Consider the following 25510-nt stretch of genomic DNA (forward strand, 5'->3'; position numbering starts at 1 on the left):
AAATTAGGATAATGACCAAGTCCTGGCTAGAAGAGTCTGTGAGGCTGGACCATCTCAGTCAGCAGCCTTGCAGCTGTTCTGGATGCAGAACTTTGCGGAAACTAACTTGGAGAAACTGCAACAGAGGTTCTGAGAGGCTGGATCACCTGGGCTACCCATTTTCATTGGTGTCTGGCCACATTGCTCTGAAATAAACTTTAAAAGGAAAAGGTAACATACATATCTCCATTAACACAAGTATGGACTGTGTTGTACACAAGCCAGCCAAAGATGATTTTTGTTTTAGTTTGGACAGGTAAAATATGTTACCTGTCTTTGTAGTTTTTCTAGGTTTATTTCTTTATGTCTGCAGCCAGGAATTTCTGGGAATCTCCTTCAATCAAACCTAATCCTATTTAACCTTGAATAAATCTACAGCTTTTCATTTTCTGTGAGAACAAAAGCATAACCTCTTCTCCAATTCAATATACTTTTTGGCTTCCATTTTGAAGTTAATACATTAAAAAAATATATAGCAGTTTTTATAATCCATTGTCTCTGCAGCTATCGTTTATTCATCAGCAACCTAAAAATTCAAAGACAGCACAATGACATACAGAATCCAGACTTCCTGTGTATTTCCCATCTTTACATGAATTCTTTTTTTTTAAATTACTTTACTCTTTCTTTAAAGACTTTACTCTGTTTTGTTGTTGGTTTTTTTTTTTTTTCGAGACAGGGTTTTTCTTTGTATCAGCTCTGGCTGTCCTAGAACCAGCTCTGTAGAACAGGCTGGCCTCAAACTCACAGAGATCCACCTGTCTCTCTCTCTCTCTCTCTCTCTCTCTCTCTCTCTCTCTCTCTCTCTCTACTGAGTGGTGGGATTAAAGGCATGTGTGTGTGATTAAAGGTTTATGGCATCACTGCCTGGCTTTGTTTTTATGGCTGTCTGTATCCTTTTTTTTTCTTTTTTTCCCCCCTAAATGTACATACATTGTTAAACACACTGTAATTGTTTAGAGGTTTTTCCCCTATCTGAATCTGCTTTACTGCATATCTGTAGCCCTCAATCCTCTTTCTTTTTGCACATTCCTATTGATTCTCTGTACCTGCCAGCCCCACCTATTTCTCACTCCTGCCTAGCTATTAGCCATTCAGCTCTTTATTAGACTAATCAGGTGGTTTAGCTAGGTAAAGTAACACAGCTTCACAGAGTTAAACAAATTCAACATAAAAGAATGCAACACATCTTTGCATCATTAAACAAATAATTTCACAGCATGAACAAATGTAACACATCTATAGCAGCGAAGCCTAGGTCATTGTAAGCTGATGGCTCAAGTCCTATGGCTGTGGTGGGGAGATGAGTCTCTGTACCGTCACCTGCAAGAGAGACTGTGGGACTAGGAAGCTGTGTTTGGCTCCATTTTTGTGTGTTTGGAACCTTTATTTTTCTTAAACTTTCTCAGTTCCTATGTGGAAATAACATGCTTGGATGTAGTCGGATTTTTCTTTCCCGCCAGCCAGCTCCCATATCATGACATGGAGACTTATTATGGAAGCTCAACGGATAGTTTAGGATTGCTCCTAACTAGCTCTTGTAACTTAAATTAACCTATATCTTTTAATCTACGTTCTTTAATGTGGTTCAGTTACCTTTGGTTTGTAACGTCCATGCTGCTTGTTCTGTGTCCCCTGGCTTCTCTTCTTGACTCCACCCTTTTTCTTCCCAGTGTTCTCTCTGTCCCGAAAATCCTGCCTAGCTACTTGTTTTTTATTAAACCAATCACAGTGACATATCTTCACATAGTGTAATCAAATATCTCTCAACAGGTAAGTCTTTATTTATTTTTATTTGTTTTGTTTTTTGTTAGTTTTTTCCAGGTAGGATTTCTCTGTGGCTTTGGAGGTTGTCCTGGAACTAGCTCTTGTAGACCAGGCTGGTCTCGAACTCACAGAGATCCCCCCTGCCTCTGCCTCCCGAGTACTGGGATTAAAGGCATGTGCCACCACTGCCCAGCTTGTTTTTTGATTTTTTTTTTTTTTTTTTTTTTGGTTTTTACGAGACAGGGTTTCTCTGTATTGTTTTCGAGGCTGTCGGTCCAGCCCAGCCTTGAACTCACAGAGATCCGCCTGCCTCTGCCTCTGCCTCTCGAGTGCTGGGATTAAAGGCGTGCGCCACCACCGCCCGGCTGTTTTTTGATTTTTGAGACAGGTTCTTATATAGCAGAGACTTTGAATTTAGCATGTAACAGGCTGGCTTTGAATTTAGGCCTTCTACCTCTGAAATGCTGGAATTATGGGTGTGCACCATTTGGGATTCTTAAGTTTTTATTGTACTAAGAACTGTTCTGGGCACTGGTGTACAGCCATGGGCAAGGGATTTGTTTATAGTCTTGTCAGGGTACAGACCACTCATAATTCCAGAGTTTTAAATTCTCTGAAAGAGAATAGGCTCTGTGAGAACAATAGAGGGAACTACTGGAGAGCTCACGGTCAGGTGAGCTATTTGTGTATAGTGACCTGAGACCTGATAGATGTAAAGGAGCCAGCCTATAAAGAGAAGGCAGCAGCGAGAACAGGGTGTGCCGGGCCTTCGTGGAAACGAGGCTGGCACCGGGACTGGAAGAGGACAGAACTGAGAGGAGTTATGAGGTGGGGAGGATCAGGACGGCTTGTGCAGGCAGGGACAGACATCTGGAGTTGTTGTGAGTGTAGAAGGGATCTGGCCAATGGTTAAGATATGATCTGAGGCTTTTTGACCACTGAAAGAAGTAGATCAGAAGACGAGAGGCAGCAAAGGGAACAGCTCAGCTGAGAGTTGTTGGGGCTGGGAGAAGGGGAAAGAGGTTGAGAAGAACTACCATATTTCTGTCTTGGGGACTGCAGATGTGAAAACGGTGAGGAGTGAGATTAGAAAGTGTGCTTGTACCTGTGAGGAAGCGAGAAGAGTGAAATTCAGATAAGAGATCCACATGATGCATGAAATACGTCTCCCCCATCAGTGTTTCTGTTTGTAGCCCTGGTTGTCTTAGAACTCACTATGTAGAACAGGCTGGCCTCAAATCAAGAAATCCTTCTGTCTCTGCCTCCCAAGTGCTGGGATTAAAGACCTGTGCCACCGCTGCCTGGCTGTCCCTCTCCCTTAAACTTTTTGCTTTATTTGATTTGTGTTTGAGTGTGTACAGGTGTGCGTGTGGCGGTCAGAGGACAACCTTCCATAGTTGGCCCTCTCCTTCCATTTAGAGCTCCAGATCACACTCAGGTCACCGTGCGTGTACAACAGCAGGTACACCTGCTGAGCATCTCTTGGGTCCTCATCACATTTTCTTCTGATAATGTTAATGATCTTTCTGTCACTATAACCAAATACCTTAAATAGCTTGTTTATAGAGAGCCACGTGTTTCTTGCCTTTCTTTTTCTTCTGTTCAGCCTCTTTGAGTACTGGGGTCACAATCAGCAGCCACCCTACACCCCATTTTACAGGTCCCATCCCACAGTTGAGTTGCTCTGGGGCCTGAGAGGCAGCAGGAGCAAATGGAAGAGTGCACCTGTCTCCTTTTATTACCAGAGAGCAAACGAAAGCAGGCCAGGGTCCCACGGTCTGTCAAGAGCCTGCCCCGGTGACTGGCAAACTTCCACTGGGCTCCATCTCCCAAAGGTTCATCACTTCCCAGCAGCGCTGTCCTCAGACTAAGTATTAAACACGTGGGCCTTTGAGAGACATTCAAGGTCAAATTGGTAAAAAGCAAATCAAACAAACCAAACCCAAACTAAGTAAAAAAAGCCTTGCCCCATTAGATGTAAATGCCTTCTAGGAAGAGTTACAGATGTCTGAGCTTGCTGACTTACACCAATACTGTGGAGCTGGTACTGTCCTTCGTTTTTGTTAGGGTACCACTGTTGGGTTATTCTGTTGTCTGCTCTCTGTTATTTTGTTTTTTTGCTTTTGTTTTTCGAGACAAGCCCTGGCTTTCCTGGAACTCAACCTTGTCTCGAAAAACAAAAGCAAAAAACAAAATAACAGAGCCCAGACAACAGTGGTACTGGAGCAGGCCACAGAACCTACAGGAGAATATTTATTATATGACATCCGTCCGTCCGTCCGTCCATCCATCCATCCATCCATCCATCCATCCATCCATCCATCCATGCATCCCAACCACAGTTTTACCCTCCCTCCTCTCCTACCAGCCCCCCTCCCCCACCTCCTGTCTGTCTGCCTTCCCTGTCCACTTCTCTTCTGGTTCTATTCAGAAAAAGGCAGGCCTACCATGGATGTCAACAAAACATGGTATAGCAAGCTGTAGTAAGACTAAGTGCCTCCCCTGGTATTAAACTACTGATTTTGACTTTACTATTTACCGTTACTATGCTACTGTTGCTACGCTGTATTAAGGTGAGTCTGTCATATAACAAATCTTCAATATCTATCATCTGGTTAAAAAACTGGCACAATGCAGCCTGTGACCTAAATCTAGTTCACTGTTTTTTGTTGTTGTTGTTGTTTTGTTTTTTCAAGACAGGGTTTCTCTGTATTGCTTTGGAGGCTGTCCTGGAACTCACTCTGTAGACCAGGCTGGCCTCGAACTCAGAGATCCGTCTGCTTCTGCCTCCCGAGTGCTGGGACGCCACCAACGCCTGGCTAGTTCACTGTTTTTTATCATTAAGGTTTTATTGGAATGGTAACCAAAATTGTACACAGTTACTGAGAGAGAGAGAGAGGGAGAGGGAGAGAGAGGGAGAGAGAGGGAGAGAGAGGGAGAGAGAGGGAGAGAGATTCAGTGAATATCTAAAAGATATATACAGGAATTGTATAAACCCTGTATACTAAAAACTATAAATGCTAAAGAAAGAAACAATACAAATGGAGATGCCCTTGGATTTGAAGTCTCAATATAATAAATATATATGACTTCTTCCTAAGATGATATACAATCTTAACATAAATTTTACCAGAATCCAAGGGTTGGAGAGATGACTCTGTGCTTAAGCACACATATTGCTTTTTCAGGGGACCAGAGCTAAATTCTTTGTACCAACATCAGATGACTCACAATCCAGGGTCTCTGATGCTGCTAGCCTGCATGGGTACCCATACTTGCATGCATGTGATGAAAGTAAAATAAATCTTAAGCTAGGCAGTGGTGTTGCACATCTTTAATCCCAGCACTCTGGATGGGAGGCAGAGGCAGGTAGAAAGAACTCTTGAGTTTGAGGCCAGTTTGGTCTATAGAGTGAGTTCCAGGACAGCCAGGACTACACAGAAAAATCTTGTCTTGAAAAATGAAATAATAATAATTATTAATAATAATATAATACTTTGGCAAAAAATCCTGTAAGCCAAGCACAGTGGCATGAGGCTGATAATTGCAGCACTTGGAAGGCTGAGGCAGAAGATTGAGAACTGAAGCCCAGTCTGGGCTTCCTAGTGAGACCCTATCTTGGAAAAAAAAATGTGGAAATATTTTCATGGGTGTAGACTGTAGACAAGATTATTCCAAAACATATCAGTGTTTGGAGAGACAAACAAGCTAGGATATACCAGGTGGTGGTGCACACCTTGAATCCCAGCACTTGGGAGGTAGAGACAGGCAAATCTCCGTGAGTTCGAGGCCAGCCTGGTCTACAGAGCAAATTCCAGGACAGGCTCCAAAGCTACAGAGAAACCCTGTCTCAAAAAAAAAAAAAAAACAAAACAAAACAAAACAAAAAAAAAAACAAAAAACAAAAATACCAAGATGGAATAGCTAAAAGAACTTTTTTAAGTAAAAAGAGGTAAACAAAAGCAGGAGGGTCAAGAGTTCAAGACAGGTCTAAACTCTAGAGCAAGGCATTGCCTCAGATAAAACTGAGGCCTGGGGATGTAGCACAGTGATAGGGTCCTTCACCTGGTATGACCAAGGCCCTAGGTTCAAGTCCAGCACTGCAAAAAATAGACAAGAGAATGACATGTGAGGAGTCAGTATCCATTTCAAAATTTGAAAGTTGAGGCTAGGTGTGGTGGCACACACCTTTTGTCCCTGCACCTGAGAAGCCAGCCTAGACTACCAGCCTGGCCAAGGCAATACAGCGAGATCCTGTCTCAGAGAATGAACAAACAAAAAAAAAAATTGATACTTGCAGTAACCAAGTAGTAACTTGTAGTCACTGAAAAAGTAGGGAGTCCATAAATAGATGCATGAATACCCAGTTTTGGGGGAGGGTATCACATGCTTCTTTGTTGCTCATGCTGATCCTGAACTTACAAACTCAAGAAATCTTATTTCTTAAGAAACAAGGAGGACTCTAAGAGAGACATACATGAACCCTCAAGAAGGGAAAAGGGACAAAAGAATTAAAATCAGTTTTTTAAAAAGCATTCAAGAGCTTGGCAGTGGTGGCACATGCCCTTAATCCCAGCATTCTGGAAGGCAGAGGCAGGCAGCAAGTTCCAGTACAGCCAGGGATGTTACACAGTGAAACCCTGTCTCAACAAAACAAAAAAAGGCATGCAAGAATGTTTATTAGTAGTACTATTCACAATAGTTGGGGATGGAAGGGGCAGAAACTACTCAGTATTTGTCAACTGATGAATGGATAAGCAAAATGTGACATATGTGTTTAGTGATTCAACTGTAAAACTGGAATACTGATAACTTAATAGCATTGTTCAGCCTTGAAAACACACCATGGAAAAAGCCATTCATTCACAGAGAGGCATTGTAAGATTTCATTGTATGAAATGTCCAGAGTAGCAAATCCGTGGAGACTAGAAGTGGATTGGTGGATGTCAGGATGGAAGTAGTGAAGGCAACAGGGAACCATAGTAAATGGGCATATGGTTTTCTTAGGAGTGATGGAATGTTCTGGACTTAGTGATAATGGTTGGCAGGTAGGCCAGCAAAGTTCATTTCTGTGACCATTTTAAATGGTGGGTGGTTTTTTTTTTTATGGTATGATTTTTTTTTCAGGTAGGTTCTCGATGTTATAGCCCTAGTTGTCTGGAACTTTCTGTATGGACCAGGCTAATCTTGAATTTTTAGCATTCCTCTTGCCTCTTCCCAAGTTCTGGGATAGTCATGAGCTACTGTGCCTGACTAATATTTTATTTAAAAACAAAAACAAAAACAAAAAATACTCAGCCGGGTGTGGTGGCGAATGCCTTTGATCCCAGCACTTAGGAGGCATAGGCAGGCAGATCTCTGTGAGTTCAAGGCCACCCTGGACTACAAAGCTACTCAGAGAAACCCTGTCTCAGAACAAACAAAAATACTCAACAATTTAAAAATAATACGATTAGAAAATGAGACATTTCTGGCTGGAGAGACACTCAGTAGTTAAGAGCACACACTGCTATTGCAGAGGACCCAGCTTCATTCTCCAGCACCTACACAGCAGCTTATAAGTGCTTGTAACTCAAGATCCAGGGTATCTGAGGCCTCTGGCCTCAAGTGCACATGGCCTCAGACACATAATACACATGACTAAGAATAAGTCCTTGCCCTCCCCCCAAAGAAAATGAGACACTTCCTAGAGAAGACATGCTGGTGGTGAATTAAATGCATGAAAAATTGGTCAGTGTTGCCTCAGATGTGCTGTGCATTTGTAATTGTAGTTTGGAAAATATTTTGGTAATTTGTTTTTTTGGCTGAAGGTTAAGACAAGGTGTCAGCCTTGGTCTTGAGCTCGCTGTGTGGCCAAGGCTAGTCTTGAATTCTTGATCCTGCTGCCTCCACTTCTCGTGCTTCGCTTGCAGGTGTATGCTGCCATATCTGGTTTCTTCCCCCCTTTGGCAGTACCAGTGGTAGAGCCCACAGCATCATGCATAGCAAGTAAGTGCTCTATCACAGAGCTACAGCTCTAGTCCCCAGTTTGGCAGTTTCTTAGAAATTTTATACTGTACATCCTATCATTTTTACTTCTAGGCATTTGTTCCAGAAAATGGTCAAAGGAAAATCTAGAAGAGGATAGCAAATGAAGTGCTTAATATGTTAGTAGACTGTGTGTATGATTTTTTTCCCCCCAAACCTCTATATTTGCAGTCCTACTTGGGATGAGTTAAGGTTACGTGCACTTAAACTATAATATTAGTCATCTCTTCCCTCTGCTCACATACTTGTTCCTTTCCTTAACACCTTTTAGCTCATGAGCTCCTTGGGGTACTTGGGCTGGGCTGGTCCTCTCCTCCTAGGCCTCCTGGGCAGTTCTCCTGTGCTAGCAGTGTTTTCTTTACATGGAAAACTCTGATTTGGGCTTCTAATAACGGGATCCTTTGTATATGGTCTTCCCCAAAGGCAGGGGCAGGATTGCTTATGGGGTTTTGTTATTGTTTTCAAAACAGGGTTTCTCTATGTAACTCTGATCGTCCTGGAACTTGCTCTGTAGACCAGGCCTGGAACTCAAGATCCGTCTGTCTCTGTCTCCTGAGTGCTGGGATTAAAGGCTGTGCCACCATGCCCAGCTTGCTTTTTTTTTCTTACATTTTTATGTAATAGGTCTACTTGGGCCTCCAGGGCAAGAATGTCTCTTTAAATACGGGGAAGAAGGGCTGTAGATTTTGATCTGAAGCAACCTGTAACTCTGGGGCAATGTAAGAAAGAAAAACAGGTTATTGGTTCAGGTTGGGTGAATTTTGCTTTGGAATAGCTTTGCATTAAAATTTCTAGTGTGTAGTAGAGATACATAGTGTCTCCTCTTCCTAGGTTCAGGTGAACTGTGTCATGAGTTAAATTTGGACTTTTCCAGATGCTCTGAAGATTAGCAATTAGTGTCATAGCAGTGAGATTGAGAGAATTGGCTACAGAATGGGAGTGAATGCTGGTTTTAGTGCTCACCTCATGTAATTCTAAGTGTAAGAGAGCTGGGCTGCAGAGATGGGTCCCTTTCCTGTGTAGTTGATATGTACACAAGAGAGACCAGGGAAGAGATAAGGGTTAGAAATGGAATTTCCTGAAGGGTTTGACTTTGGAAAACATTTAAAGGAAGAGATTTGGGCAGCTAGTTAAGGTAGCCTGTCTTCAGGGAACCTTTGCTAGTGTGTCTCTGGCAGGTGTACTTTGTGTTGCTTTGCCTTAGGGGTAGCAGGGAGGGTAGAGGGACGGTGGAGCAAGGAGCTGCTCTCTGGGGTCTCTGTATGTGCCCCATTGCTGAACACGTCCTGTCTTTTTTTTTTTTACCTTATTTTTTTATTTTATTTTATGTGCATTGGTATTTTGCCATGGGTGTCAAGTCCCCTGCAACTGGAATTACAGACAGCTGTGAGCTGCCATGTGGGTGCTGGGAATTGAACCCAGTTCCTCTGGAGGAGCAGTCAGTGCTCCTAGCCACTGAGCCATCTCTCCAGCCCCCAGGTCCTGTCTTTTGAGGAAGAGCACTTAAATAGTGGAACTGTTGAGCCCTTTTGCTCCTTGTATCAGCAGCACTCACCTGCTACTTCTGTTCACTCCCTGGTAAAGAGACCTACAGAGACTTCTTGGTATCCCCTTAGAGAGACTCCTGGACTGGAAAACTGCATGTGCACCTTAAATCTAGTACTTCTAGGAAGGTAGAAGGACTGGTGGCCATTCCTGTTGGTTTGTGAGTTAGTTAAGATATGATTCCTTTTGCTTCTGATTTCTGGTCTTGACACTTGATTCATCTCTATAGCCTGGGCTGTCATCAGTGACCTTAATCAAACCAAGACATGTCTAAGCAAGTTCCTGATAGCACAGACCAAGGAAACAGCAACATGGAGCAGAAAATGAATTTAAACTTGAATCCCACTATAGAACTATACAAGAGGAGAATTCTAGATACTTTAGCTTCTGTAAGAACTTCCTACTTTGACTGGTTTATGATTAATAGCAAATAACAGAAATAAACGTAAGTTAGGACAAGAAAAAGAATTTATTGGAAGGTAATGGGGTGATGGCTTATAGACTGTGGGGGAAAAGTTGATGAGCCAGTCTTCAGAAAGGACTGGAGCCAAAACAGCCTGGGGATCTTGGGAGCAAACCTCTGTGGGGTGAATAAGAACCCCCAGTAATAAATAGCCGGTTCTTCCTCCGTTCCATTCAGAACAGTGTCCAGGCAGTGAGGCCCGGCTGGTATGGCCTGACTCAAGGAGGTGCACTTGACTGATAACCAGGCCTGTGGACCTAGTGGGAGCCTGTGAGTGCCAACGGGCTGCTGTTACTTTAAAAGAAGACAGCTGACAGACAGCAGGCAGAACAGCAGGATTCGTCTGCCCTCAGTTCCTAAGAACAACTGTGGGACCAAGAACAGAGGCTGCAACCTAACACTACCGTCTTTGAGTAAGTGTGGTTTGGTGACTGCTATTTCAAGGTCTTAAGCTTTTTGGTGCTGAGGACAGATCACACTGAACAGTCTTTATTAGTAATCACTGTTTGTTCAGGAATGTGTTTGGGGGTTGTACATTTTTTTGCCAAGATTTTTCTAGGGATTTCTCAGTCTGGTCTGTGCACAGAAGAGGACGGGGAGGGTGTTCAAAGCATCCATTTGGCAGAGCAGCTGAAGGTTATATTTGCTATATAGGTATGCTTGCTTATGCCCTCTGGGGAGTAGTCTTTTACAAATGCCTAATAGGGGGTTGGGATGTGTGTAGCTCAGTTGTAGAGCATTTGCTGAGCATTTGTGAGGCCCTGGGTTTGTTAACATCTTCAAAAGCAAAAGTTCTAATAAGGAAACAGGTTGAGGATTGATAACTAGAGCTAGAAGGGAAGGTCTCTGGCTTGTTTGGTTAGATTGGTGAAGTGATTCAGGGTTTAGAGCAAAGGACCTTGCACAGCCCTGTTGTTTATGACTGATCTGTGATGCTGGGCAGTCAATAGCCAGAAAAATCCACTTGAAACAGCTACTTCAAATTCATTGTCTCATGCCAGTGAAAATTTAAGAGGTGGGGATCTGCAAAATAGAAACAAGCTTTATAAGCAATTACAGGAAAGTAAAAAGTTGAGGATATGTGAGAAATTAAGCAAAAGCAATAGAAACTTCTGAAAGAGAGAAGGGTTTTCAAGAGAGGAAGAAACCACAGGATTTTTTAGTTTAGAGGTTTTGTAGGGTTATGGCAAAGCTAGATGAAAGACCAAGGTAACTGTTGTGAGATTGGTTGGGTCTCAGGACTGTATTATGGGTGGAGCCAGTGAAGGCCCACAGGATCTATGCATGTCCCCGTGGCCCAAGCAGGGAGGTACACTGTCATGCACTGTTCATGTGCACTCTTAGGAGTGGCTGGAGCCCCCTCTATCCATTTCCAGGTTTGTTAATTATTCACCTTGACTGTCTACTTGCTGCTAGTCACTTGGCCCGTGTAGCCACCCTCCACCCTTGCAGGTGTGTAAGTGCTGTTAATTGTACTAGACTGTGTTTTCACATTTAGACGATCAGCTTTACCATGGTAGTGTTGCCTGTATCACAGCCACTATTTGCAGCCCTGTGTTTAGCTCCCTGACTATGGGGTGCTCTGAAGTGATCTTCCAGGCAGGAGTTTCTTGTTAGGAGCCGTCCTTACAGTTTAGTCTATTATGATTAGCTGCATTAGAAGCAAGACTGTGTGAAAGGATGATGGCGTCTTACATATGTTTCTCAATTGCTTCTGCGGGTGGGGGTGGAGAGCTGGCCAGGAACCCCATCTTTCCTCTTATCTGACTAGCTTGGTTATCTCATACCCAACTATAAAGCCCACTTACTCAACTTCCTGTGTTCCAGGCCTTGCTATGCTAACCCTTAATCTTCTTTTAAACCCTAGCCTCTCTTCTCACTGCAAAATAAATTAGCAACTTTCAGTTTTACCTTGGGTTCTCTTCTCTTAGTACCTACAGCTAGCTCTTGTATCAAGAGAGCAGCTTATACACCTTGCTGCAGTGGTGCATGCCTTTAATCCCAGTCTTTGGAAGGCAGAGACAGGCGGATCTCTGTGAGTTTGAGGCCAGCCTGGTCTACAGAGCTAGTTCCAGGACAGCCAGGGCTGTTACACAGAGAAACCCTGTCTCAAAAAACCAGAGTGGGGGAGGAGGGGGGAAGAGAAAAGGGGGGAAAGAGACTTACAGTCACTTACAAAGCTACCAAGGTTGGGCATGTGCCTACATTGAGACCCAACAGATCCTGAAACCAGTCCCTAACCATATAACTGCCACGTCCCTTTGGCAGTCCTGGTGTACAGAACCAAGTACTTAATATTTTATTTTATTGTATGTGCATTGGTGTTTTACCTGAATGCGCGTCTGTATGAGGGTGCTGGATCCTCTGGAACAGGAGTTACAGACAATTGTGAGCTGCTGTATGGGTCCTGGGAATTGAACCCCTAGGTCCTCAGGAAGAGTAGCCAGTGCTGTTAACCCCTGAGCCATCTCTCCAGCTCCCTAATACTTAATGTTAATTTGCTTTTCTCCCTTCTGGTTAGGTACCTGCAGATGATGTCCATTGTCATTGGTATCCAACATCTTCCGGCCTGATCCATGGTCACTTTCCGGGATGGCAACAAGGTGACTTAGCTGAGGATGACCCTGACTGAAAGGCTGCGTGAGAAGATATCTCAGGCCTTCTACAACCATGGGCTGCTCTGTGCATCCTACCCTATCCCCATCATCCTCTTCACAGGGCTCTGCATCTTAGCCTGCTGGTATGTTTCTCATTTGCCCCCATGTGGTAGGGCAGTGCTGTGTGGATAGACTTCACTAAATACGGTGATGGAGCTCTTGGTCATTGCACATTCTCACATCGTGGGGACTTAATAAGGGTACTCATTGGAGCTGCGTACTGGAGAGTCTGGGAGAAATTTGTAAAAGCTAATAAAAAAAAAAGGAAACTAGTGCTTGCTGGTATGACAAAGTGATACACCGGATTTGTTCACAACACCAGTGGTGGTTTTCTCCTTTTAAGAAACTTCAAGGCATAATTTTCCATTAGTGCTAGTTAATAACAAGAGCCTCAAGTGCTGCCAGGTGGAGTGCATTTGAACAGCTCGCTGGGTACTGTGTAGGCTGACTCCAGAGACTGACTTCTCTGTACGCTTGCCATTTCTCATGTTCTTATGGAGCCTTCTTCTGACCCTTGGGGCCTGATGTATTGGCAGGGTCTGAAGTAAAAGCCATGGATGCTTGTGTTTATTGCCTGTTTTTCACAGACGTTGTAGAAGCCTGAAGACTGACTGATTATGACTTTGTAAAATGAGCGACTTGATATACAGTCCCGCAGAGATCCACCTGCCTCTGCCTCCCAAGTGCTGGGATCAAAGGCTTGCACCACCACTGCCTGGCTTTTCCATAGCTTCTTAAGCAGCTTCCCTGTTTATATGGCAAACTAACTGGGTATCTTTAAAAATTGTTCCCCACATTTTTATTTATTCATTTTGTATGCTTGTGGGGAAGTAAAGAGCAAACTTTCTGCCCACTCTGTGGGTCTGATAGCTGGAATGCAAGTCCATATTGTCCATCTCAGCAGCTCTAACTGAGTGTTTTTTTTGGCATACTAGTTAATGCATTTGCTATGAATAGCACACAGGCTAGTACCATTAAAAGGCTAACCAGATGACTCTGGAAGCCCAGATCTGTTGAAGTCCTAAACAATTTCTTACACTTGATACTGTAAGGGAACCTGAGAGTCAGAGGTCAGTGGACTAATTTTACAGAGTGGCACTGTGTCAGGCCTGTAGGAGTACAGGGTCTTCACCCTTACAGTTCAGGGTGTACACTTGGGCATGGCTTTTGTGGTTATTGTTTCCGGGGTGCTTTAGCATGTAGGGATTTGGAGACAGGCAGCTTTGTTTGAGCCATGGTATAGAAATGTCCTTACTTATTTTCCTTTTCTTCCGACAGGAGCTCATTGAGTTCTTGGACCTAGCCATACAAATCTCATTTTCTATTCTGGGAAGTTGTTCAGTTGGAACAACTCCCTTTCTGTCAGAGCCTTGAGTTGCCTGGAGAAAACAAAGCATGGGCAGCAGCCAGCTTTTAATAATTGTGTTAGATATTCAGGGTTCATTTAATTGTTGTTTTTTATTCCTTAGATGAGACTTGTCGAGCATAGACCTAAAGGACCCCTGCACTTAATACTCTTCCTCAGACCCAGTGGTTTTCTGAGCTATAGCAATACAGCTGTGTTTACCTAGTTCATCACCAAGTACTCTCCAAAAAGGAACAGAGCTGGACTAGAGTGGGCAGTGACTCCTGGTGGCTCGGGAATGTGTCTTTCTCCATCAGGCTGAAGAGTCACAGACTGAGAGGTTGTGTGTGTATGTGAGTCAGATGCCCTCAGACAGCACCAGGGGTGAGATTTTCTTCTTTAAGCTGGCGCTGAGGCTCTTTGGTCAGTGACTGAGATCTGAGGATACTCCTTCCTGTAGCCTGAGCACTGAGCCTTGTATGTGGGCTTTGGTAAATTCTCTCCTGTCTGGCTCCTAAGTGCAGTAACTGTTTATTCCCCTCCTGGGAAAATCTGATGAAACCTATAGCAAATAGGCATTGTAGCAAAAGGTGTTTATATTTCCTAGAGATTAGGCTATTGGGACCCAAGGGGCCGCCCAGAAGGTCGTAGGCCTTCCCTGGAAGGGTATGTATATGTGGCACACTGTGAATTGAAGGAAAAGGATATAGGAAGGTAGACTTCAGCTCAGAGAGGAAGTTGGTATCACAGTGAGATTGTACTAAGCTTCCTGAGGATGACGGTTCTGCAGGAGTTTGAGAACAGGCTTGATTCCTTTCCCTCTTGCTTTTGTTTTTGAGACCAAGTTTCTCTGTGTAGTTGAGGCTGGCCACGAACTCACAGAGATTTGCACCACTACTGCCTAGTGTGTTTGCTTTTCTTTTTCGGGAGTGACTGGCACCTTCAGCTGAGGCTGTGTATCTCAGCAGTAGTAGTCTGTATTTCTCCACCTTTTCTGTCTCCACCTCAGGTTGTCCTATGATTGTCTTTGGGATCACACGGTGAGCTGCGTAACAGCTTGCCTCTGTCTGTGTAGACACATTTATATGTTCTTTTCACAATAAGAAAACAAAAAATCAGAGTAACTTAAGCATGTCTGTGCTTATAGTTGGGTGGGCCAGAATGGCTGAAACCAAAGTCTCAAAGCACTAAAGCCTAGATTCTGGGGCCCCAGTGGTCCGCTCTGCACCAGCTCCATGATACTGGCTGACTGAGCATTCAAAACCAGAGTCTGTTTCGCTCTCACATACAGACCCTGTGAAAATTCCCAAAGCTCGTAGGCAGTCAAAGACTGCTTTATCACCCAAGATTTACTCAAGTAGAAGGCAAACCAGAAGGGGAACCCTTCATCTTTTACTATCCTATTCTCCTAGTCTTGCATTGTTTACCTCTGGGAAGTGGGGAGCAAGTGAATGAGCTGGGTTTGGGGGCACACTTGTAACCCCAGCACTTGGGAGGCAGAGGTAGGTAGATCTCTATGAGTTCAAGGCCAGCCTGCTCTGCATAGCAAGTTCCGGGGCATCCAGGACTGTGCAGTGAGACCTTGTCTTGTAAACAAAAACAAATGACTGGAGAGATGGCTCAGTCTTCTACTTCAGTGATGGATGTACCATCCAGACAGGAGCTAGGCATGGTGGTACATGCCTGTAATCTCAACACGTACGTGGTATAGGTAGGAGGACCAAGAGTTAAAGGGAGCCTCAGCTATGTAGTAAGTTCGAGGCCAATGTAGACTACATGTGACTTACCTCAAAATAAAACCCACCTGAATACAAAAAGCAACAACAAAGTAAGGTAAGTAAGGAAATAGAGGCTCGACACTACTATAAACCAGCTAGACCAATAAGCATAAACGGATCACTTCACCCAACAGCCGTAGAGTACACTTACCACTGAATGCATACACTCCACAGGACAGACCAAGTGTTAGGATACAAAAGGTTGTTAATTTTAGCTGGGTATTGGTGGCACACACCTTTAATCCCAGCACTGGGGAGGCAAGGCCAGGTGGATCAAAGTTCCAGAACAGGCTTCAAAGCTACACAGAGAAACCCTGTCTCAAAAAATGATGGGAAAAAAAATGTCAGTTTTAAAACTTCCAAAAGGTCCCTCTTTTTATCACAGTGTAACAAAACCAAAATAAAATGAGTAACAGAAAGAAACAGGAGAATTCACGAATACATGAAAATTAAAACCAATGAGTCAAAGAAATGAGTTAGAAATACCTTGAGATGATGAAAATAAAAATTGCAGCACACAAAAATACAGTATGCTGTAAGCAGGTCCTTCTTGGGCCTCAGTCATTCCCTCAGGCATTACTGGCCCCAGTGACCTTACACTGGTAGGAACCTACCTAGAACTGAGAGGAAGCAGAATTTGGAAAACCTGTCTCTGGGGACCTCCAGGCAGTGACAGAGCACGCGTTTATCATGCTTCAGACTGGAGGGACACAGCACTGAAACATCCTGACTACTGGGGCTACTTAGGTTCCTGGGACCCAAGGGAGTGGCCCAGAAGAGTTCTGGCACCAAGAGAAACCAACAGATGGACAGACTAATGGGTTAAGGTGCCTCTGGGTGACCCCTGGGTCTAGGATGCCCATTAGATTGGTGACTGGTAGTGGTTGGTGATAGAAATTTAATTAACAGGAAGTTGTCTGGGCAGTCTATAGCATGGAGTGACCTGGCCCTAATTCTTAGCTCTGAATTGTACATTAACCCTCAGGCTTAAGGTCTTCCCTACTTTCCAAGTAAATTTCTTTCTCCCTTGCTTAATACGCTCTCTTGTGCACCTCTGGTCCTTGCACAATGTCTGGCCTTAAATTGATGCTCAAATATTTGTTGAAGGAAGGATCACTGAGAAAAACTACCAGGCAACTGGCTGCCTATTATTGGTGACACAACTGCCAGGAAGCCTTGTTCAGAAAGGAGCCAGAAGCAAACTGCACACTGATTTCTATGCCAAAGAAACTTCACTCTGTGCAGTTAGACAAATCTTTTATTGTAGGATGACAGCTTTAGAGGAAAGCAGATCTTAATTTTCTCAAAGATGCTTTCCTCTTAAAGAAGGCAAAGTCTTTTTGACAGAGGGTTGTGCTATGTAGCCCAAGCTGGCTTGGAAGTCACTAAATGGCCTTCCTACTGCTTCCCAAATACTGGGTTTATAAGAATGTGCTAGCGCCAGGCGGTGGTGGCGCACGCCTTTAATCCCAGCACTCGGGAGGCAGAGACAGGCGGATCACTGTGAGTTCGAGACCAGCCTGGTCTACAGAGTGAGTTCCAGGACAGCCTCCAAAACAATACTGAGAAACCCTGTCTGGAAAAAAAAAAAAAAAAAAGAATGTGCTAGCACACTCCACCCCAAAGATGCTTTCATGCTGTGTTAGTCTCTGGTTCCATTTGAATAGTGTATCTTTTTGAAGCTCACTGTTTGGGTTGGGTTTGGTTGACTTATCGGTGTGACCTTCAGCCAGATACTTGATCATTCTTTGTCTTACCTGTAAATGGAGGGAAGGATGTTGGCGCTTACCTCCTGTGGAGAAGAATTTACATGGCTAATACACTTAAAATGTTTGGGATGATTCCTGGCACAGGGGCTGGAGAGATGGCTCTGCAGTTAGGAGCACTGGATGCCCTTCCAGAGGACCCGCGTTCGGTTCCTCCACCCACATGGCAGCTCACCACCACCTGTAACTCCAGTTCCAGAGGATCCAGTGCCCTCTTTTGGCTTCTGCAAGCACTGTGTTTGTGTGGTGCACAGACATACATGCTGGCAAAACGTGCATATCCATAAAATAAAAATAAATCTTAAAAAAAAAATAGTTCCAGCTGGGCAGTGGTGGCACACACTTTAATCCCAGCACTCGGGAGACAGAGGCAGGCATCCCTGTGAGTTCGAGGCCAGCCTGGTCTACATAGCAAGTTCCAGGACAGCCTCCAAAGCTATAGAGAAACCCTGTCTCGAGAATGTAAGTAAAAATAAAAAATAGTTTCTAGCAGCCAGGCGTTGGTAGCACATGCCTTTAATCCCAGCATTTGGGAGGCAGAGGCAGGAGGATCTCTGTAAGTTCGAGACTAGCCTGGTCTACAAAGTGAGTTCCAGGACAGTCTCCAAAGCTACAGAGAAACCCTGTCTCGAGAAACCAAAAAAAAAAAAAGTTCCTAGCATATATTAAAAATCTTATGTAAGAGCTATGATGATGATGATTTACCTTCTCCCTGGGTTTCTGCTGTCATGGCCTAAAATTAAAAGCAGACCACAAATTACATACATGCAAACTAAACTCAAGAACCACTACCACACAGACTCTCTCTCTCTCTCTCTCTCTCTCTCTCTCTCTCTCTCTCTCTCTCTCTCTCTCTCTCTCTCTCTCTCTCTCTCTGTCTCTCTCTGTCTCTCTCTCTCTGTCTCTCTCTCTCTGTCTCTCTCTCTCTGTGTGTGTCTCTCTCTCTCTGTCTCTCTCTCTCTCTGTCTCTCTCTCTCTGTCTCTGTCTCTCTCTCTCTGTCTCTGTCTCTCTCTCTCTCTCTCTGTCTCTCTCTCTCTCTGTCTCTCTCTCTCTCTCTCTCTCTCTCTCTCTCTGTCTCTCTCTGTCTCTCTCTCTCTCAGCAAGGAGGTTACCTCTAGATTTTTTATTTACGAAATTTTTATTTTATGTGTAGTAGTCTGCATGAGTGTAAGCAATGAAGTACCCCTGGAGTTGGTTACAGATGAATGTGAGCCACCCAGAAGAGTGCTGAGGACTGGACTCAGTTCCTCTGGAAGAGCAGGAAAAAATCTTACTGTTGAGTCAACTCTCCTGCCTCCATAGCTTTATTTTCAGTAGCCTCAACTAGAAACAGCCAAGTGTACCTTGACAGTGAAGTAGACTAATGTACCATAATGCATTTATTCAAGAGTAGTACCTACTTATGATGTCAGGCATTTTGTTGTAGTGCTAGGGGTTGAACATAAGGCCTTAGCCATACCAGGCAGACACTTGATTACTGACTCATATCCCCAGCCCTGATACGTGTCTATAAAAGTGAGAGGCGCTGTGTGCAGCCACTCATAAAGGAGTACATAAATAGGATGATTTATTTTGTCTGATATTCAAAAGTAGGCAAGACAGAGCTGACAAGATGGTCCCATAGGTAAAGAGTGTTTGCTGTTGAGTCTGGTAACTTGAGTCCAGTCCCTGGACTCTGCATGATGGGAGGGTGACAGAACTCCTGCAGGTTGTCCTCCCTCTGGGATGTGCACTCTCCCCCACAGCACATAAGCAAATAAGTAAGTCTAAAAACGTCAATGTGGCAGGTGGGTAGTTGGATGGCAGAGCATATACATAGCAGTAAGAGGCTCAACACCACAAACAAATGAAAGAGCGAACTGAGTTTGTAGTTACTGTGTCTGCAGGTCTTGGGTATGTGTTGACTCAGGCTGTCTTCTGAGGTTCTGGAAATGTCCTTTTTCTTATCGAGGTAGTGAGCTGAGAACTGAGCACTCTGTACATGAAGTGTCCATTACGCTCACCTAAGTTGCTTCCTTTTTGTTTGTTTCCTCATTTTTCAGGATAGTATCTCAGTGTAGGGAGGCCTCAGAATTGCCACTCTTTTGCCTCAGCTCTCTTACATAAATTACTTCAGAATATTAAAAAGATTTTGGACCTGGTGTGATGGTGTACACGCCTTTAAACCCAGCACTTGGAAGACAGAGGCAGGTGGATCTCTGTGAGTTCGAGACCAGCCTGGTCTACAAAGTAAGTTCCAGGACAGTTAGAGCTATTACACAGAGAAACTCTTATCTTTAAAAAAAAAAGGTAAATAAATGAATAATAAAAATTTTAGGTGAGACATGAAACAAAATGCACACCTATTTTATAACTTGCTGACTGAAGCCATTTGATGGATCCATTAACTTAAGTTCAACATGGGCCAGTGTAACCCTCATATGTCCTTCGCAATTCTCATGATCTGTTCTTTTAAAACAGCAGTTTCTCAGTCATCGGAATCAATTCCAGTGGATTTGTATCCTCCCTCCTAGTTTTTTTTTAATTATCTGTATCTGATTGACAGGTTTTAATTTGTTTTTAGTATCTTGTCTAAAATCTCAGAAAACATTTAGCCAGCCTGTTATATTATTAGTTGGGCTTCCTTGTAGGCTTTGTGACTACAATAAGTTTGAAACCTTCTGGTCCAGGTGACTTCTGAATGTCAGCCCCGAAATTGTATGGTAGTAAAATGACGTTCCTACCCAGTTCCAGCAAAGGGCATGCAGTTGGGATTGCAGTGGCTCCTGTGTCACCACCGTCTCACAGCAGACTCCACCTCTCAGAAGTCCTCACTCTTCCTCCTTTCCCTTCTCCCCAGCTACCCTCTGCTGAAGCTCCCCTTGCCTGGAACGGGACCTGTGGAATTCTCGACGCCTGTGAAGGACTACTCACCCCCACCTGTGGACTCTGACCACAAACAAGGAGAAGCCAGTGAGCAGCCAGAGTGGGTAGGTGCTCAGCTACCCACTGAGGAGAGCCCTAGCCGAGAGCTGATTGGTGGAGGCAGACTCTGCAAGTGACAGTAAGAGTGGTCAGCTTCAGATTAGTGAATTCATGTACTCACCTGCTTTAGGAAGGCACTGGAGTGTTTAGTTATACATGTAATGAATAACCTTTATTGAAAGAAAACACTGAATGATGCCAAGAGTGACTGCCCTAAAAAACTAGGATTTTCAGTTGTCCTATCAGTGACCAGCTGAACCTGGTTTATACCTGGCCTAGTCACACACCGTGTGCAGGGACCAGAGAAGCATTTCCTCCTTGACCCCAGGTAGTCATGAGAACAGCGGAGCATCCCCAGGGTGTTCTTTCATCAGAGAGACTGCAGAGCACACCTAGTTTTCTCAGACCAGTTAGGCTGATTTTATCTTCATAATCCAGTCAGGTGCTTTAAAAAGTCCAGGTTCTATTTATTTTTTAAACAGGAAGGAAAGTTGGGAACCAAAGTAAGTAGGTGCCTCAGGTACTTAATTGATGAGGGTCAACACAGGACTAGAACTTGTTCTCCCAGTCCTAGCCGACTGGACTGCTGTCATTTGATGAGTTCTGGCCTGAGCACTGAATGAGAAAAAAAAGTCTCTCCAGTTGAAGGGCTCGGACTTGGCACCCCACTCACTGATTTCTACACTTGCTAATCGAAGCTCACAGGCTTGACCAGCTCATCCCTGGATATCTTGCTCACCATGGGAGGACATGGTGGTCTTTACCTGTGTGTCCTTCTTGTGTTGTGCTTTGATTCCATAGGTTGGTGCTGGGCTTGCTGAATTTTGGGGAAGAGTAAGACTTGGCAGAGTTCCTCTTCTCCACCTCTTGACAGTACAGCGCCTTCTCTCCGTTTCCTTTCTGGTTAATGCCTGCTAACTAGTTAGGAGTTTGACTCTTCTGTTGCTTAACTAGGACACCCTGGTAAGAGAGGCGTGTTAGTTACACATTTCCTCAATGAGAAATGTGCTTCTGTGCTCACCGGGGCTGTGTCTGTGTGTCAAGAGGACACACGGTCTAAGACCATCTAGTTCTGGGCTAGAGAGATAGCTCAGTGGTCAAAGAGTTCCTAGCAGGTTTGGTTCCTAGATGCACATGAGGTGGCTTACAGCCATTCGTAACTCTAGTTCCATGGGATCTGATGCTTTCTGGCCTCTGAGGCAACCTTCTTCACACATGATACACATAAACTCATGCAGGCACACATACATACATAGAAAAGGTTTTTGAAGCCAGGTGGTGGTGGCGCACACCTTTAATCCCAGTACTCAAGACGCAGAGGCAGGAGGATCTCTGTGAGTTCAAGGCCAACCTGGTCTACAGAGAGAGTTCCAGGACAGGCTCCAAAGCAATACAGAGAAACCCTGTCTTTAAAAACAAACAAACAAAAAAGTTGGCTTTTTCTTTTGTTTTTTTTTATTAATATTTTTTTTATTTTCCATTTTAAATTTAGATAAGAAACAAGGTTGCTTCACAAGTCAGTATGAGGTCCCTCTCCCTTTCCCTCCCCTCCTCCCGTGCCCTCCCCCATCCCCCCCCCCCGTTATCCCCTCATTCCCCTAGGGAGGGTGAGGCCCTCCATGGGGGTGTCCATAGTCTGTCATTTCATATAGGGCAGGGCCTAGACCCTTCCCCAAGAGTTCAGGGTGAGAGTGCACCTCACATTGTTCTATGGGAGTCCAGAGACCGTGTGTATACTTGGGATGGGTACTGATCTGCTGTCCAAGGCTCAATAGATTACCTAGGCCTCCTCATTGATACCCAGATTCAGGGGGTCTTGATCAGTCCCATGCTGGATTCCCAGGCTGATGCCTGGGATTCAAGAGTTAACCTTTGTCTGGTCAGCTGTTTCTGGGGGTTCAACCAGCCCAGTCTTAATCCCTTTGATCATCAGTCCTCCCTCTCTGATACTGGCTTTCTTGAGTTCAGCTCAGTACTTAACCAGCCAGTAAATAAAGTTTCTGTTTCCCAGACTCTCTGGCCATAGGATTGTGGGTTTTCTTTTGTTTTTTAAAAGAAACCGTTTTGTGTTCTATGTCCCAGGTTGATGGGATCTTCTTGATGCAAATATTTTACCATCATCAACTGCTTAATATAGTTCTACTATATTGACCTGATGATACCTAGGTCCCAACAGAGTAGTATAATGATAATCGAGGCTATATAGGGAAAAACAATATATTTATTTATCAGGGAGAGAGAGAGTCGCACATACCAGGAGTTAGAAGCTTGGCTGGCTTCCAGGAGAAAAAAGAGGAGGCCCTTTTTCCTTTCACTACCTTTTATCTCTACCTTGACCCCGCCCTGTTGGGCGGGTAGCTTTGTGGGGTTCACTCCTACAGAGTAGTTTTGGTTTATGGATATTTCTTGACTAATAGAATTCAGTGGGCCTGTTTGCACAGGATAGATGTATTTGTGGGCTTCCATTAGTACATTTCATTGGCCTTGGGCGGTGACAGTGAATAGGTGTGCAGAGCAGTTTTAAGGTCTAAACAGTCAGAGAATTATACAGTTCTTTCTGTTACAACCTCTATCCCCGAGTGATGGCGGAGACTCAAGGCTTGGTGCTGTAGCCACATATCATGTAACTCAGTGATGAGTTATTACACTCACATTGGCTATGTGTGATAAGAAGAGAAGCCCACAATAGATGGTGAGAACCATTTCAGTTATAAAGAACAGAAAACCCAACGTAAATCAGAGTAAGTGGAAAAGAAAGACTTCACATAACTCATAGGCAGGGCCAGAAATGCCTTCTACACTACATGACCAGGTCCTCAGGAACCTATCTCTAGATCTGTGGACCAGCTTCCTCTCCATCTCCCCAACAGTGGCTGGAGGAGCTTTAGCCCTGCACCTGTGTTGCAGCAAATCTAGTGCGTGATAAGTTCACTCCCAGACCCTGTCTCCAGGGCACAAGTTATGGCTTCTGGAGAAAACAATGAAGGTTTGGGCACTGGGAGGGATGCAGCAGCCACCACCCACCCACACCAGAGAAACTACAGCTTTTGTATTCCTTCCTTACTTCCTTACTTCCTTACTTCCTTCCTTCTGCTGTTGTTGCTTTTGGGGTAAACCAGGATGCGATGGGGACAGCTCAAGGTGTTACCCTGATTGTGGAGATAGGACAAAGTTTTTTAAAGTTTGAAGTATATGTTGAAATGACATGGTGGAGGTGGGACTCTGGAGGTTGGCTCAGTAGCTAAGGGTGCTTATTGTTCTTAAAGAGGACCAAAGCCGGGCGTTGGTAGCGCACGCCTTTAATCCCAGCACTCAGGAGGCAGAGGCAGGCGGATCTCTGTGAGTTTGAGGCCATCCTGGTCTACAAAGCGAGTTCCAGGAAAGCCTCCAAAACAATACAGAGAAACCCTGCCTCGAAAAACCAAAAAAGAAAAAAAGAGGACCGAAGTTCTGTTCCAACACCCATAGGCAGTGCACAGCCATACCCAACTCCAGTCCCAGGAGATCAACACCCTCAGCCTCTGAAGGCACCTTCCTTTCACATACCCGGAGCACATAAACTCAGGCAGTGCGCGCGCGCGCACACACACACACACACACACACACACACACACATGCACGCACGCACACACACTAGGAGCTTTCAATAGTTAGTGCTGGAGCAGTTTGTATAATATAGTTAAGGAGTATTGAATTATATGCACGTGTTTGTATACTGCAAGTAAATGGTAAATACCTGTAAGTCCTGAATCTATTTGATTAACTGATTACATAAATAAATAGGGACAATAGGCAAATCCTTGTGCAGAAAAATTCTGGATAATTTATGTAGATAGCTTACTTTCAGGAAGTTAGCAGGTAATTTCCTTCTCTTTTTTATTTGTTTTGTTTCTTGAAACAGGGTTTAATGTTGCCTAGACTGGATACAGGTATGTTTTTTTTTTGTTTTGTTTTGTTTTTTACGAGACAGGGTTTCTCTGTATTGTTTTTGGAGGCTGTCGGTCCAGCCCGGCCTCAAACTCACAGAGATCCGACTGCCTCTGCCTCCCGAGTGCTGGGATTCAAGGCGTGTGCTACCACCACCTGGCCCAGGTGTGTTTTACAATACCCAACTTCTCTGCTAGAAGTTTCTAGAGACATCCTTCTACAGAGTAGGCAGGGAGGAGTATGTGCAGTGGAGAACTTGACGGGCAAGTCCTCAAGAAAGAGGCAGAGGTTGATGAGAGCCACAAGTACCGCTAGAGCCTTCCTCCCAGGTGGACGGCTCTAGTCTACTGAGTACAGCATCAAGCAGTCCCAATTGAGGGACACCCACAAAACACCTGATCAGCACTCCACAAAACAAAGTCTGAGAAACTGTCACAAGCTAAGAGAAGCCCTTGGTGGCATGGCATGGTCCATGTTTTCAGAAGTTTCAGTTCAAGTTTAGGTGGCTCTGTTGCTTTGGGTCTGAGATGAGGCAGAATGTCATGGAGGAAGCAGAGTGGTGGAGGGGCCTATTCATCTCATGTGACAGGAAGCAGAGAAAGAAGTAGAGAAGCGGGAGCGTGTGCATGCGTGCGTGCATGTCTGTCTGTCTGTCTGTCTGTCTGTGTCTGTCTGTGTCCCCAGAAAAAGATGTCAGATCTCCCAGAGCTAGAGTTATAGGAATTTGTGAGCTTCCCAGCATGGGTGTTGGGAACTGAACTCCAGTCTTCTGGAAGAGCAGTATGTATGTGCTTATAACCACTAAGCCATCTCTCCAGTCCCTACAGGGTCTGTCTAATTATCCTTGCCAGGTTCTTGGTCTGAGTTCAGCCCACTCTGTATTAGACTTGTGTGACCTATGGCTTTGTGGGATTGGCAAGGGGCAGTTCCTTCTGGGCAGAGGTCTGTGGTTACAGAGAAAGAAAAACAAAGCAGAAACAGTAGATACTTTCATTTCCCAGTGCATGGCCTTGGGCAAATGGTTTTTGTGCCTTCGTTACCATATTCATAAAACAAGGGTGATAATTATACCTGTGTTAGACATTGTCAAAAGGATTAAATGAGAAAATGCAAACTTAGTGTAGTGCCTGGCCCACCATTAACATTCAACAAATGTTTGTACCTGTCACAGCAGATCTGTTAGCCTGAGCAGAGAGGAGAAAAGGGAAGGTTTGTGTGCTTGGACTGCTTG

General features: G+C 44.4%; 1 protein-coding gene across 2 annotated transcripts in view; it reads left to right on the forward strand.

Moving 5' to 3' along the window:
• LOC101828996 (SREBF chaperone) overlaps nucleotides 1-25510 on the forward strand; it is a 53930-nt gene that overhangs the window by 11536 nt on the left and 16884 nt on the right. Inside the window, exons 2-4 of one of the 2 annotated variants that reach the window (XM_013117028.3) lie at nucleotides 10019-10254; nucleotides 12363-12581; nucleotides 20228-20357. In XM_013117028.3, coding sequence (XP_012972482.1) covers nucleotides 12460-12581; nucleotides 20228-20357 — 252 coding nt within the window. In that variant the 5' untranslated portion in view covers nucleotides 10019-10254; nucleotides 12363-12459. The remainder of the gene's footprint in view (nucleotides 1-10018; nucleotides 10255-12362; nucleotides 12582-20227; nucleotides 20358-25510) is intronic. The other variant, XM_005074981.4, reaches the window with a different exon arrangement.

Source organism: Mesocricetus auratus, unplaced genomic scaffold (assembly GCF_017639785.1).
Source record: "Mesocricetus auratus isolate SY011 unplaced genomic scaffold, BCM_Maur_2.0 Super-Scaffold_100691, whole genome shotgun sequence".
NCBI lineage: Eukaryota > Metazoa > Chordata > Mammalia > Rodentia > Cricetidae > Mesocricetus > Mesocricetus auratus.